Source organism: Lynx canadensis, chromosome B3, assembly GCF_007474595.2.
Source record: "Lynx canadensis isolate LIC74 chromosome B3, mLynCan4.pri.v2, whole genome shotgun sequence".
Taxonomy (NCBI): domain Eukaryota; kingdom Metazoa; phylum Chordata; class Mammalia; order Carnivora; family Felidae; genus Lynx; species Lynx canadensis.
The window spans coordinates 18,007,699-18,024,006 of NC_044308.2; the positions used below are offsets into that span (position 1 = coordinate 18,007,699).

Genomic DNA, 16,308 nt, shown 5'->3' on the forward strand with positions numbered 1-16,308 from the left:
CTGTATCTTGAACATTGTGACTGCTATGTTAATCTATAGCAGTGCAGTTCAATAGAATTAACACATGAGCCATATATGTAATTTTAATTTTCTATTATCCATATTAGAAAATTGAAAAGAAATTGGTGAATTTTACTAATATATTGCATTTAACCCAATGTATTCAAAATATAACTATTTCAACATGTAATCAGTATTAAAAATTACTAAGATATTTCACAATCTCTTTCCATACTAAACCTTTGAAATCAGGTGTATACTTTTACAGCACATTTCAAATTGGACAACACTGCTACCAAAGATGGTTATGTGCTCAGCACAGTTAGGAGTATCATTAGTGAAGAATATTGAGAGGTGGTCCAATAAAAGTAACCCCATCATTTAAATTCTATTCGTTGGCATTCTGCAGAGACACTGTGGGCCTACTATGATATGAAGAAGGAAAGAGTACACTGAGCTTCTCTTCCCCATCACATATGTGTCTCAATTCAATCAGAGAAACTCTGATTCCATGTTTTATATTATTTGGCTTATGTGCATAATTTTAGAAATATTTGGACACTAAAATAGTTTGAAAACATAAATGATTTTAAAACAGGATTCTTAGAGCACCTGGGTGGCTCACTCAGTTAAGCATCTGACTTGATATCGGCTCAGGTCATGATCTAATGGTTGTGAGATCGAGTCCTGCATTGGGCTCTGCACTGAGCGTGGAGCCTGCTTGGGATTCTCTCTCTCCCTTTGCCCCTCCCCTGCTTGCACACACACAAAATAAAACAAAATAAAATAAAATAAAGGGTGTCTGGGTAGCTCACTTGGTTAACCGTCTGACTTTGGCTCAGGTTATGATCTCACGGTTTGTGGGTTTGAGCCCCACGTCGGGCTCTGTGCTGACAGCTTGGAGCCTGGAGCCTGCTTCTGATTCTGTGTCTCCCTCTCTCTCTGCCTGTCCCCTGCTCACACTCTGTCTCTCAAAAATAAATAAATGTAAAAAAATAAAATAAAATAAAATAAAATGATTCTTGAATGGATTCCTAAGATCATTCTTGCTCCGTCATGCCCTTGAGCCCATGCTGACCTCTCCTCTTCTAGATTCACTTATCCTACTTTCCAATACGTCACAGAGCTGGGCTGTCTCTGTGACCTGTCTGATCTTTGAGTCTTCACGGTGGCAAGGCCTTCCTTCTTTGGTCCTGGGTGTGTGTGGTTGATTCATTCACCAATTGATGCATTTGTGGGATGGCTGCTCATACCAAAGATGCTCAGGGAGACTTTTGAGAGTGAGCCATTCCTCATGGCCTTCAGTGTTAGGGTGGAATTTTATTCTTTCGTTTAAATTGAAGTATAATTAACATACAGCACTATATTAGTTTCACATGTACAACATAACAATTCAATAATTCTACATATTGCTCACGACAATAAGTGTAGTCACCATCTGTCACCAAACAACACCGCTACCATCTTATTGACTATATTCCCTATGCTGCGACTTTTATCTCCATGTCTTATTTATTTTGTAACTGGAAGTTTGTACCTCTTAATCCCCCTCACCTATTTCCCCTTGCCACCCACCTTCATCCTTAAGTTGCCATGGACCACACACAACCCACAGAGTAAGTCTCACCTCTTGCTTTCCCTCTTATCTTCCCTCTCTCACTCATACACACTTTACCAGTTTGACAAAGCAAAGGAGGTTGGCACGAAAACCAAAATGCTTTGCGAAACTTTTGTACCAGGTGAGAGGCACAAGTTGGTCTTAAAAAGCTGCCATGTCAAAAGTCCAGCTTCTTTATAAAAGAAAAACATGCAGAGAACCACAAAACAAAAACCATGTACCGCAACCCAGAGCAGAATGGGAGGCCAGGGGTGATATTACACACTCTAACAACCACAGCGCTATGCAAAGTCTCACTGAAATGGCTGGAAATAAGGAGGCTTAACTGACAAACACGTTTCACACAATTCATCTCGGTTGACAGCCCAAGAAAATTCACTCCAGAGCACATGAGAAACATGGCCACGAAAGCTGGGGTTGGCAACAGATCTCCTGATGGGTTCTAAACAATGTACAGCAAGATCCACACTCACTGGTGTTAGTTTCAGCCACTGAAACAGATCAACCACAGACACTAACCTGTGTTACTTACTCATGGGTTCTCATACTCTGACTTCGATTTCCTTTTTCTCCAAGACAAAATAACTTGGTGGGAGCTGACATGTATCAGTTGAAAGCCTGTGATGATTTTTTCTGCATGAGATATTCTTAGTGGCCTGCTAAAAAATACCTTCTAGCTAGTATTGTACATTTTTATCAGACCTCTCGCCAGAAAGTCAGTATTTCGAGCAAGCAGAAATCATTTGCCAACAACAAGAGAACGTGGCAGAGAGAGGTACTGTGGTGTTAACTGTATCTCACCCCCCAACTCATAGGTGCTTCTACCCCGACCCGGGAGGGTCCAAGTTTGAGAACACAGTGACTTACCGTGATTGGCACGGGTGTGAGTTGCACCTTCGGACCTGGGGCTCTGGACGGCTTGCTTGAGGACAGTCACTGTCATTCACCAGAGTTGTGGTCTTGTTAACAATCCGTGTGCAGGACACAATGGTTCTGCGTTCCCCTGGAAACCAAACACAGGGAACTGAGAGGCTATGGCTACACACACCTGGAAAGGCCGTTCATTGATGCGGATGGAGGAACATTCAGGTGCGTCTTTTGATCAGTTTGCCATTTTAAAGTGGCTGTTGTAATGCTTTATTGGTTGTCAGAGAGAAAGAACCATAAGGTTAGGGATGAGGGTGTGTAAGACATGACAAGGGGCACCATGGGGCAGGAGGAAGATTCTAGAACAGGATCAGAAAGAGGCAACACCTCAGATTAGCTATGTGCTTAGACAGCTTGGGATTCATTGAGGCCAGAGTTCTGATTTAGCTCTTTAATTTCCAACAAAGATTGCCAATCTCTTTATCCGTTCCTTTGATATTTAAAGTCTATGCAGGTCTGGTCTTGATTAATTACCTGTACATCAGCCCTCACCAGAAGATCGCGGCTCCCTATTACAGAATTCCTACGTGTTGGAGAGAAGTGAGAAGCAGAGGGGCTGGTCTGAAGGACACACGGACCTGCATCGTCCAGGCAGGCAATCTCGAGCCAATCTGAGAATCTGTTTCGCCAACTACTACTTGTCCAGGGTATCACTTGCATTTGGGAACTTCACTACCTGGTTGTCCCAGATGGGTGTAGCCATTCTCTGGGTGTCCCCAAAGCACCCTACACACTGCTTGGTCATGACTTTGCCACGGAGGCAGATGATAGGGAGCAGGGAGGGTAGTTTCTGGAGTCAGGCAGCCTGGCTTCAAACTTGGCTCCATCACTAGCATAAGGATCACCGTATCAGCAGCCAGCCACCATGCTTCTGTGCCTCGATCTTCTCAACCAGGCTGGTTTATTTAACCCCCGTGCCTTAGGGTGTTCCAGGGATGGTTAAAATTAAGCGATACATATAAAGTATTTAGAACAGAGCCTGGCAAGGGTTAACACTCCATGTTAGCTGTATTTTATTTTCATTGTTATTTGGGAAGTATGGCAATAAAAGATTAAGAGGATGTCAAGGACAACTATTTGGACCCCAGATTTCTCGCTTGGTCTCCTGGAGAATTTGTCCTTTAGGGATGCCTCAAAAGTGTGGAGTCCTGAATTACACCATCAACTGTTACTGCCTGCAACTGCAGCCTTGGGTGAGTGCAGAAGCATGGGGCCGTCTCAAGCCACATTTTCGTTTTGGCTGCAGGTCTGACAATGGTGAGTCATCGGTTGTCATCTGACAACCTGAGAGTCACTGGTGTCATAAAAGAATGCCACTGGGCCAACAGTGACAGAACAGTACCCCGCCCCCGCCCCCAGCTGAGGGGAGCCTGCTAACTGCTCCATTTGGGCCATGCTTCGTTTGCCCAAGAAAAAAGTCTGGCAATTAGGGATATGGGAGTTGCTGGATTTGGAGGTTGCAGGGACATTGGCACAGGGGGACAGCTGAGGGATGGGGGGCTCCTAGGGAGAAGTGCAAAGTGGGACAACGACAGGGCTGATGAGGGTTCCTGAAGCTATGCCAACTGCCAGGGCTGCCTGAGGAACAGGCTAAGAACAAACAGCACGGGCAGTTAGCCAAGATGTGCAGGAGAAGGAAGGAATTCACAGCTGGCCCTGGCAGTGTCTGATGGCCCAATGATGTTATGGATAGAATTCCTACCTATTAGAAATGGGACAAGTCACTAAATGGTAAGCAATCCTCTACATATCAGATACCTGACAAACACCATCTTAGTGGTCAATAGCCATGTGGGATTGGGTATTGGTGGGGCCATCCCACTCTCTGGGCTGGCATTCCAGAGTCTAGGTGAACTCTCCATCCTAACTCTGTGCCCATAAAAACCCATACATCCAGTGTCCCACCTCTCATCACTGGGCTGTGTGTCCTATCAGGGTGACAAATTACCCTGTCCCAAGGGGCTGCTGGCTAAGAGTTCAGAATGGCTTCCTACTGCTCCCCGTAATGAATATGGTGCCTTTTGCCGATACTAATTTTTGCAGTATGGCAGTTCCTTCCCTGCAGTAGGCATAGGGGCCGATCACTCTATTTGAGAGGTGAGAACATTTTAGTATAGATAGGGTAAGTAATTTGCTAATATATGGCAGCAAATTGTAACTCAGCCAGGACTCATGCTCGGAATGTTTCATCAGACTCGTGGGGCGTTTTCCTTCTGCTGTATCCTGTTGTGTCAAAAAGGAAAGAGTATTTTGGGGCAACACATCTGGTTCATTTCCACCAAACAGTAACAAGTGAAGGTCTATCCCGTTCATTCCCAGGGTCACTCACCTGTCATACCTGTGATGTATTTGCATAGCGGCCAAACCTCCACTCAGGTCAGAGTCCAAGGGCCCTGGGCCATAGGCAAAGCAGCCTTGGGGGCACAGCTCCAACACAGAGGAGTTTGGAAGGCTACACAAGTGTTTTGCAGAGAGAGTTCAGAGGGGTGTGCTTAAGTTTCCCGGGAAATACAGGTGATATGGCCAGCCTTTCTTGTGCCCTGGGCACTGGCTGCCGAGTGCCTCGAGTTCACAACCTTCCTTGAGCAAAACCCCACACCCCATGGGCACGTGACCCCGGATGCTCACCTCCTCCGCACTGCACGCTGCACCCTTCCCAGCCGCTGTGGGTCCAGATGAACAAAGAGTCCTGGGGTTTTTCCGGCTCGCTTTGATTTTCGGCAGTGTAGTTTACAGGAACGGTGTACTCGTAATGGATTCCATAATTTTGGTCATGAAATAACAACACCTGGATCAGCAGCAAAATAAAAGGCCATTCTGGAATCAAGCGGAAGCATCCGGGCTTGCTGAATTTGCAAACCAGGCCGCCCTTGGGGCTGTCTCTCTACCAGGGTAACCAGTTCGTTTCTGGGTTTCAAAACACGTTCAGTCTAGGGGCACCCCCTTATTTGGGTCTTGGGTTCCTCAGATACTCAACTCAGGGGCTGGAGTGTATGTGAACCATCAGCAGGGAGCTCTGCCCCTTCCCATTGGAGACAGGACCAGTTTGGACGAGGAATTTGGAGACAGGCAAATTTGCGGGCTCTCACTGAACTCTATGTGGAGAGCCCCTCGGTGCAGAGAAAAGAGCCTGTTTCCGCATACTCACCCACGAAGCTGCCCTTGCAGCAAGAAAGACACAAACATACTGTTTTTCCCTAAAAAGGCATGTGAACAAGTAGGGTTATTCTACTTCTTTGAGAATGAACATCACTCTTCAGTCCCCTAGCGCCGGTCATTGGCACATGGAAGGCAGGCTCAAGGGCAAACACAGCCCACCACAGAGGAGCCTTGGGGACTTCTGTTTAGGAGTCCAAGGACGCACGAGCCTTCTTGCTGCCACAGGAGTTAGGATGTCAATGCCCACGGGGTGACAGGGGCCTGGCTCGAGGCTGAAAGCTCAAAGTGAGGGGCGGGGAGCCATCCTGCAGCTTGGGGACCCTTGGGTCTGAAATCCTGGTGAGTGAGCAGATGGATGGGCCTGCTCTTCGTATGACAAGGCATCACAAGCCCTGTAAAGACAGAAGTGCTCTCTCAGCTTTGTTTCTCGACACACACGCTTTGGTGCAAAACAAGCCTTCTTGCGGGAGCCTGGCTGGAGGTGACGTGTCTTTGGGCTAGACTCAGAACCAGTGGGTACTTCTGGGTCAAGGCAGCTCTCAAGTTCACTTCCAGGCCTGGAGAAGCAGCAGACAGCTACAGGCGGGTGTGCTCCACCTGCCTGGACCCGGTGAGGGGACCGCACAGCTCCTGAGCATCTCCCACCCCTCCCAGAGCTTGAGTGGTGGGGTGGGGGTGAGGTGCTAAGAACAGCCTGAACCGCATGCACATCCACTTCTCCAAGAAACAGACGTGCAGTAATGCATTTGGAAAAATGCCTCCAGTTAAAAAAAAAAAAAAAAAAGATAAAAAAAACCTCTTTAAAAGATCTTTATTATCTCAGTATGGGAATAAGACTGGTGAATCAAGAATCCATATGAAACCAATTTCATGCAATTTTGCAGCCACGTATAATTTGTGTGTGTGAGTGTGTAATTGGTTTCAAATGCAGGTCCCCGTGCCTTTTATGGACACTCCTGACCCTGCAGGCAATGTATGCACCCCAGTTTGGGGACAGCAGACTTCTGTTTAGAGGCAGAGGGGCACGTCTCCTTTCTGGATTTAAAAACTTGAAGTAATCATTTTTCAAGAGAGAAAAGTGATTAATAAATATTAAAAAGGGTTGGAACTTCAGCTGAGTCTTATCAGGCATGGTCTGCATGAGTCCAGGCTGCGCGTTTGCTTTGATGGGCTGACGGTTCACTCACAGTTGATGAAAGCATTGGGCAAAGAAGGAAAATATACCCGTCTTAGGGTCTGATAATAAAGCAGATTCATGTGCTAACAGGTGACAGTGCTGCATGGCTTTTATCTCGTCTTATGCTTCCTCTTACATCAGGACAGGAGGATTTGTTCTAATCCAGTAATCTATTGCAGGGCAGTGGCTTCAGTATAGGTTCTTGGGGCCCAGAAATCAAACTTGCAAGGCTGCGTCTACAGTGGACTTCGTGGGCTGAGTGCTGGTTGCACGGGCAGGCTGCAGGACGGTTGAAGTCATGCATGGAAACCAGTTCACTCTGATCTCGTCAGAAGGTGTAGCAGGGGTAGGGCCATCATGGGTGATGTTGTACTGGGTGCCCGTGCTCGCAGGCAGAGCTGGTCTCCTCAGGGGATTCCCTGAGAAGTGGCCAGGGAATCTTCTGGCTGTCACCTAACCTTGAACGGCTGCAGATTGCCAGAGACCGCAAATTAATGGAGGAAAAAAAAAAAATTTCCAAGCGGAGACTTTGGCAAGCACAGAGGACAAAATGTGCTTTGATTACAGACGCACAAGCTGCCACAAAATCCGTTCTTTGGAATGAGACATGGAATCAATAATTATGAGCTATCAGAAGTTAGCCATGAGAACTTCTGGACCCTGAGAAAGAAATGGTGGTATCCCCTTCTCTGGAGATCTTTAATGCTTTTACAAGGATGTATGACCGATGATAAAGTGGTTTACACCGGATGCCCGCCCGAGACAAGAGGTAAGACAAGGTTGCCCCAACCTGGGCTGACTACCCAGGGAGTAAATCTTCCTGTAGAACCTGGTTCTCCTTCCCGATTCCCGAACTCCTGTTGCAAGCCGAGTCTGGAAAATCTGAGCGACGCTGGTTTGGAAAGAGAGTCAACAGTTCATTTCCAAAAGGTAGTTTCCAATGTGGATATACAAACTGTGGGGCGGATCTGTGCCATCTGATATAAAAACACAGACTCCGAGTGAGGCTGTCTGCTCGATGAGGCCAATTCTCCCTGGCTGCCACATGGCGAAGTATTTCCTTCCTGGAGGCGGTTCCTTTTGAAAAAGATGGTAACTCTCTCTGCCAGTGAAGAGCCAGGGCGAAGTTCTGGGAGGGGGAAATTCTCAGGCATGTGGCAAAAGGGATGAGATAAGAGAAGATGGAGAGAGAGAGGGGGCGGGGGAGGCTTGAGCAGCAGGTGGCCAGGTAACCCACCAGGAGCCAGGTCCTCGGGAACCTCTCCCCAGGTCCCAGGGAAGAAGAGAGCCAGCAGACCCCTTGGAGAACCAGGCTCAAGACAAACACAAAAGCACAGCAAGTTACCATCAGATGCAGTGGTATTTTGGTTGGTCCCTTGGCAGAAATTTTCTCCCACAGGCCCCTTCTAACGTAGCGCACAGTGGTGCCGGCGATCTGGTACTCCCCGGGGAGCTCGATCTTCCAGTCGCTGTTGATGGATCTCTTACTGGTGTCTTTCAGGGCTAGGAAGAAAAAGGGGACACCATGGGAACCAGGGGGAGTCAGTCTGGGTGTCCTGAGTGGTGGGGCAGAGGTCTCAGCCTCCGCCTCTACAGGGGAAGGGAGGAGGGTGGCGTGCAGTGATAGAAGGTGAGTTTTCTGTGTACAGGCAACAGAAGCCTGGCTCACAGGGGGCAAACAGCCCAAGGGCCACAGGACGTGGAGAAACCTGAGAAAGAGCGGTTGCAATAGCGGCAGCTTCAAGTGTGGGCTGCCTCAGAATCCACCCACCCAGTGGGGGTGCGGGGAGGAGCGCCAGAGGGTGGAGACAAACACAGCACAATCACAGTTCCTAAACTCCCAGGGGAGAGGGTCTCCTGCCTGGTGGGTGAATTCTATCTTAACGTGCCCAAGCCTACCAAGAGGGACTTGCTGCTTTAGCAAAACGCATCAACTCATTTGACTGTTACCTACCTGGGGCTTCTTAAAGTCACAGCCCAGGGGCGCCTGGGTGGCTCGGTCGGGTAAGCGTCCGGCATCGGCTCAGATCAAGAACTCATGGCGCGTGGGTTTGAGCCCCGTTTGGGGTTCTGTGCTGACAACTGGGAGCCTGGAGCCTGCTTCGGATTCTGTCTCTGTCTCTCTCTCTGCCCCTCCCCTGCTTGTGCACTATCTTTCTCTCTCTCTCTCTCTCTCAAATATAAATTAAGAAAAAATAAAAAAAGAAGAGCCGTAAAGTTACAGCTTAATCCGGCTTCTCTTAAGGATTTGATAGCCCTGCACTAGTAAAGTGGATGCCTCCTCAAGAAACCACCGTGACTCTTTTAACTCTTTCCCGGTCGAGTCCGGGAACCCGGGCTGCCCACAGACAGGACGGCAGAGCTCCACCAGGGCTGTGAGACTAGGGCTCCGTGGGCTTCGGGTTCACTCTGCTGGCTCACGGCTCCACCGGGTACAGAATGTGTTGGAAGAGACAAAGCCAACAGTGTGCTGATCGGCCGGAGCAAAACTGTGGTTTTTCCACACAAGCCACATAGTGATGGTCTGAGGGCTGACGGTGACTCGTTAGTGTCTCCTCGCTTAGGTTTGGAGTCCTGTCGTTCTCATGAGGAGAGCACTCTGTGGTGAAAGCCCGTTTTTTTGTTTTGTTTTGTTTTGTTTTGTTTTGTTTTGTTTTGTTGTTTAGGAAAGCAAAGAACTACTCTGGCAGTTAGGAGAAGGTGGCAAATGACAGTAGGTGACACCAAGTCTTATGCCGCCCCAAAAATGAAACTTCAGGGCACCCAGAGTGCAATGCCTCAGTCTCTGTAAATACAGCTGGAGCCCCCGATGCCCCCAATGGCTTGGGGACACTGCTCCGTCCACTGTCAGTGAAATCACGTTCTACCCTGCTCCCTCTTCTCTGCTTACCGAGGCCAGAAATAAAACACTTGCATTTAATACCGATTTTGCATAATAAGAGTTGAAGCCAAAAAGGGGCTTCCTGTGAACCTGGAATCCGTGAGCTCCGGGCTGGGTTAGGATCTGGTTGGAGCCGGTCCTGGCCAGGCCACAAGCACCTGGGAGACGCTGGGCCTCTGCTTCCTCATCTCCAAGACATGATGGTCCCAGCCCTCACTCCCGCCCAGCAAGGCTCTCCTGGCACACGCAGAGGACGTGCGTGCTCAGGACTCCTTGCTTATAGGAACTGCCAAGAGAAACTGAGAAAGAAACAGGGAGGGCCGCTTTCCAGCAGAGCAACTTCCAGTTGGGGTTTCATATCCAGGGTGGTTGTGCAGAGTGAGCGGTTGAGGATTACAGGACTCCAGGGAAGGCTTAGAAGAGAGAAGGCTCTACTTCTTGGAATCAAATGTTTCCCTTCAAGAAATTCTACCTGCTACTGACATTTCCTGGCTCCTGAAAGGAAGTGAGAGTATCAGGATACTGACAATTTCTGCTTCCTCAGCCACCGCCTAAAGGCACCATTTAAGGGCCATGTGCTCTGATTTAGCCCCTCACGTACTTTTACCCATGTAACCTTCCCAACAACTCTCCAAGGTAAAGGATCATTTTGCTCTTTCCTCAGATGAGGCAATGGGGGCCCAGAGAGGTTAAGTTACCTGCCTAAAGTCACACAGCTATTACGAGTAGACACCTGAACCTAAACAGACCAAGCTCAGCACCCTTACCATTCTGGCTATATAAATCCCCATATTCCTTAGGTTATAACCTCAGTCGAGAGTTTTAGGAAAAATGCCGAGATGGGCAAATGTCACCCTTGTTTTTAAAGAGGACAAATTCCAGGCTCGAATGGGTACAGGGTCTCACATTCCATATACCCTCCTAAAAATCACTAACTTTGCAGATTTCCAAAGCTTCCAGTGAACGAACAGCCTCAAATGTGTTCAGGAATGTTAATTATTGGGGAATCTAGGTGAAGCCTGTATGGGTGTTCATTGTTCTAATTTCTCCATAGGTTTGGAAAATTGGTTCTTGCACATGCATATGAAAATTTGGTTTCAGAAATCAGTGCAGGCTGGTGGGATGTGGCAGACAGGCCAGAGGAGGGGCCAGAGTCTCAGAAAGAACTGTCTCCAAAAGAACAAGACTGGGAAGCATAGGGAGTGACCCACACATGCCCCCCCCCCCCCCCCCCCCCCCCCCCGTCAGCCCCTCACGCTTTTCTGAGGGCCTCCTAGCAGGTGCTAAGCACACAGCTCCTGCCCTCAGCCAGCTCCCTGTATGGAAGGTGAGAGAATGGATGAACACAACAGTTTCATAGACTCTGTGGCAGAGGTGAGTTCGGGGCCCCCATATGTGTGTGCGGGGGACAGGGACAGGGGCAGATGGGGAAGACTGTCTGAAAGCAACGCAGAGGCAGGGAGAAGAAGTGGACTGGGAGTGCCTGGTAGGCAAGGACTGGATGACATGGATCCTGACCTGGGCGGCCATGACTGATGTTCCTGTGGTGGGCTGGTGGAGAGAGGAAGGCTCTGTGTGGAGAAGAGGGAGGCAAAGGAATTTTCTTTTTCCCTAGAAGTTTGGCTGGGCAAAGGAGGTGAGGTAAAGAGTGGCTGTAGAGGGTGGAGAAGGGGAGAGAAGTTTCAGTGTTCCTGTTATTGGGGTGGGGGATTTGAGCATGTCAAGACCCCCCCTCCCGGCCCCCCCCCCCCCCCCGCCCTGTAACTTGGGGTTAGAGGGATGAACAGAAGAGTTTCTTTAGAGCTACATGCTGACCACCAGCATGCTTGGGCCCATCTCAGAGAACCCACTGCCCACACAGACACCAGAGGCACTCTGGGGTGACTGTGCTCCTTGTCGCGGCCTACCCACATGCACCTGCTGACTCCCCCACTCAGTGCCCAGGGATGGGGCCTTGGGTTTAAGACTTGGGGCCCTGACCTTCTTCTCAGGTTATGGCTGCTATGAATCGTGTGTTGTTGTCTGGCATTTATTTCTTCAAGTAACAACCTGGGGTTGCCTTTGGGGATATGTTCTTCCTCTAGCCATGCTGGGCAGACCCCAAACTCACCCCAGTTCCAGGCATGGACCCATCACCCAACCCTGGACAGTGAGAGTCAGTCCCAAGACTTCGTTCACCTTGGGAAGCAGCAGCCTTCTTACCACAGAATTGCCCAGAGACTCGATGTAAGTCTGGGTTACCAGTACATGGGAAGAGGCCCCCAGAATAAGGTCAACTGAGAGAGGACAGCAGTGCCCAGGGGAGAGAATATTTTCCCATAATATCATTTAAAGCTCCTGGATCCAGCTGTGCCTGAAGCTGATGCTCAGCAACTGAGAACTGGGTTTTGCTTTCACATTTGCTTTTTGGAGGTCAGTTAAAAAAAAAAAAAATACTAACCATGATAGGGGCAGAGCGGTTTGGGAAAGATTACTAGTGTGGACTCCTAGAAACCACACTAGGATCCTTACTAGTGTTAAGCTTAGTAGCCAGAGATTTAGAAGGTCTGACATTATCTATGCCTTAAACTGTCTCCCAGGCCTCTGCTCCTGTCCGACACTAATGTTCAGGATGAGGTGACTCTTTCTCACTCAGCCTTGTTTGTGCATTTCCCCGCCCTTTGTGGGAAGCACTTTAAAGTGACTTAGTGAATTATAAACTGAAAACTTGAAAGCTACCCGGCCTCCATGCCAGAAGTCAAACATCTGGGGGGTCAGGAGTGGGAAGGACTGGGAAAAGTGAGGGAGGGCACACCTGGAGATGATTATGAAACCATCCACAGAAACAGTGCGCAGAGGTGTGGGGGCCAGCCTGGGGAGCCCTGCTTCTGCTGGCAGAGGCACCCACTGTGGGTGAGATGCAGGGGACAGATGTCCAGCCAGCTGGGGCTTGGGGCTCATCAGCCTCCGATCACCAGAGGTGATCCCCTACCAGAGGAGTAGGTGGAGGAGACCTTGCAGGAGGTCCTCTGCTTTGGAGGAGTGGGTGTGGTCAAAGAATTGGGGGAAAGGAAGTGAGGGGGCAGGCTGTGGCTAGCAGGCTATGCTAGAACAAGGCCAGCAGCCGACTGGGGAAGAACACGTCAGTCAGTGGAACATTGGTAACCAGCCCCCTTAGGAAAGAAGCCTAGATCTAGAGTGCTTGTTGCTCCCATGGGGTCAATGCCCCCACCATGGAGGATTTCAAGTAATCTGTGTGCCCTCAGTGAACGCAGACCTCCTCCAAGCCACATGCCGCTGCTAGGGCACCCCCATGAGCTCTGGAAGTGCCTGTCTTTGTTCTGGAGGGCCTGGTGTGGAGCTGCTGACTTGGTGAAGTCTCCCAGTTTCACAGCTTTGGGGGTGGGTGGGTGGGGCTCTCACGTCCCCAGAATGAATAAACTTTGCGTGTCCAAGCTCTGCTTGTGGTCACCTCCACGGGCGGCTGCAAGCTTCCAGGCACTGCAAACGTGGGTTCGCAACTGCCACTTGGCACCCCCATCCTCAGGACAGTTTGATCGTGATGACCATACTTTGTGAATTTTGCAGTGGGAGGAAAAACACAGAGTTAAAAGTAGGAGCTCAGCAATCCCAAGAAGCATGGAGATCGCCTCAAACCTACTGACTTCGGGTGAGTAATTTAGTCAGCAAGATTCAAAATTTGCAAGGTTTTTGCTGGGGTCCAGCGGTGACCCTGGAACTTCCTGCTGAAATCGGAATTTAGCACCTGAGATTCCTTCAAAAGGGAGGGACAGTGGCCTCAGAGAATCTCCGAACATCAAGATCATTATCAGCAGTGAGTAAATAGGTTCCTTGTGCGTCCAATGAGAAAACCATGTCCTGGGGCCGTGTCAGCTCCAGACAGCGGTAACGCAGACCACCCCTGGCCCATCGCAGCAGCCTCTACCCTGAGCGCGCTCCTTCACTCTGCAGGGTTTGCCAGAGCCCGCCAGGAGGAAGCACCAGGGCCCCCCCACCCCCCAAGTTGCAGGAATACTTTCCAAGGCCTTGTACATAATGTGGTGTTCCTTTTCTTAAAGAGGGCCCCTGAGTTAAACAAGTTTTGGGCCCCACAAGTTCCTGTCCCTCTCAATCCTGAGGCATTGATGGGTATGGGCAAGGACACCCCTTGTCGTAGGCAGTTTGAGATTTTTAGGCCTAGAAACTCAACAGGGGCTACTGAAATGAAGACAGATGCTTTGATTTGACAGGCAAACGATAGAGTTCAGAACACAGGGAAATCCTGAGCGACCTGATGGGATCTGTGCTGTCTGAAGTTCGGATTCGCTGGGGAGCAAAGTTTCGCTTGCTGGTTCTGCCTGGGTCAGAGGCTGGATGTTTGAAGCCACCGTCTGAGATAGAACCAGCGCCTGCTTTTGTGTATTTGGCTCAGGAGCCATTAGAAGCCTTTTGGCAGCTTTTGGAGAGACTTTTGCAGGGATGAGGATGAGCACGTGCTCTTTCTCGCTACCTGTGAAGAACGAAACCTCCTTAACGGCCTGGAACGTGAGGTCACGTGGCAAATGTCCATTTCCATCCCAGGGCCCTTCTTTTGCCCTGTGAACATCTACACATCATCCCTGGACTTCACTGGGGAGCAAGTGGTGGGGGGGGGGGAACGGGGACGTTCCTGATGGGAGGGCACAGCTCCTCCTTATAGCTGGCTGGAGGCAGGCATGAGGGGTCCAACCCCATCCCCATGCCTCCTCTTGCATGGCGCTGTGCAGAAGCTGCTTCTTTTTTGTCCTTCTCCCTCTTGGATTCCACTGGAAGACTTGACCCACAGTCAACCTACTTCTAATCCTGGCATCCAGTCAGTTCCTTTTATTTCCACTCACAGTTCTGCCAGCTCTGTTCTTAGCTGTGGATGCAAACTGCAGAGGCATTTCCTGTTCCAGGTGGTTTTGAGCAGAAAGCCAGGCAGCGTGGGCTGAAGGTAGGTGGGGTGAAATTCTTCAGGAACTGCTCCCAGCAAATGTGAGAGTAATTCAAAGTTACACTGGGTTGACTTCCAAAGCACCCAGCCCCGAGTGGAAACAAGGCTTGTTTGAACTAACTTTAGAAACATAATGAGCATGGACCACCTTCGGATTTGCCCTTGCTCACACACCAGGCCCTGGAATCCTGGGATTAAAATTTATGAATAAGATAAGAAGACAAAAGCTGGCTCCCCCCTCTGCAGGAGGCCCGGTGCTTCTGGGGAAGTTGTCCTGAGACACTGAACCAATTTCCTTGGGCTGGTGGTTCGCTTCTTTGAAGTCCACATAAATAAGTCACAGCAATGGGCAGGTTTAACGCATGTTAGCCAGGGAAAAGTCGTTTCCCTCTATTGATCTCTGGCTGTAATGGAACACATCAGAGCAATTCCAGGAGGCTCTGTGGATTGCCACAGGCCCAGATGAAATGAGGACCTTTGGACAAGCTGCTGAATCCCTGGAGCCTCAGTTTCTTCCTCAGCGAAATAGGAAAAGCAATACTTTGCAGTACTTAATGGGGGGCGGTTAGGGGTCAGGTCTACAGAGCCAAGCAGGGCTCAGTGACTAGGAACCACAAACGTCGATGCTCCTGTTACCTGCATGTGTGGCCCACAGGCTCTGGGAGCTGAGAGGAGCCAATAGGAGAGCTCGCCCCCACCCCCCCACCCCCCCCGCCATGGGCAGCATCACTATTTACTTGGCCCTAAAGTGGGTTCCAGCAAAACATCTGTGTTTACTACAGAAGTTGAACAATCTAAAGGATTCTGACATCCTTCTGTCATTCTTAGGTTGCCACGGAAAAGCACAGATAACGTTCCTATTTTGGACAGAAACCTGGGGCTGGGACGTCTCGGAAGCCAGGACCGGAAGCCAAGGGACTCACCTGCAGGGGCACCTGCTGGCCAGCCAATAAGTTGACCTTAGAACTGTGCCAGCTCTGGGGATATTGAGATTATGATTTTTGAATAAGATAAGGGTCAAAGGCAATGTCTGCCTCCCAAAGACACCCGGTGACCCCAGGGGGTAGACATGTCCTTTCCAGGTAGGCAAGGGCTGATGAACCAGTCGGAAAGGGTAACATCTGGGAGTGACCCAAGGTGACAGATGCCAGTGAGGCTGACCCAATTTCCTCAGGTGGGAGGAAAGGGGCGGGGGTGGGCTTTTTGAGAATTTGGTAAAAAGGCCATAGCTCCAAGGAAGCTGCCAGCAGCAGCACAAGGCTGTTTTGGAAAGCATGTATAAGCACTGTTCCATCTGCGGCGACAGCTCAGACAGCTGCAATGAGGGGGCCAGGCTAGACGGGGACAGCGTCCACGCCAGGCAGGTGGAAAAACCACAGGGCTGATGGAGACGGATTTGAGTATGAACCTGTAAGGTTCCACCCCGGCTTAAGGAGCAGCGGTGGCCTCACGGAGGCAGAGTGGACGGCAGAAGAGAAATCTGAAGAGGAGGTGACAGGGTTGCCTGGGACACAGTAGGGGCCCCAGGCGGCTGCTTGCTGGTGAGCCCTGGTGTGGGCACTCAGGAATGAGAGCTCCTGTCCCTACTCCCG

General features: G+C 49.8%; 1 protein-coding gene across 1 annotated transcript in view; it reads right to left on the bottom strand.

Moving 5' to 3' along the window:
• Positions 1-16,308, bottom strand: part of ADAMTS17 (ADAM metallopeptidase with thrombospondin type 1 motif 17) — a 345,685-nt gene that overhangs the window by 69,960 nt on the left and 259,417 nt on the right. Inside the window, exons 19-21 of the mRNA XM_032593574.1 lie at positions 8,227-8,384; positions 5,174-5,333; positions 2,486-2,621 (exon numbers count right to left, since the gene is read on the bottom strand). Coding sequence (XP_032449465.1) covers positions 2,486-2,621; positions 5,174-5,333; positions 8,227-8,384 — 454 coding nt within the window. The remainder of the gene's footprint in view (positions 1-2,485; positions 2,622-5,173; positions 5,334-8,226; positions 8,385-16,308) is intronic.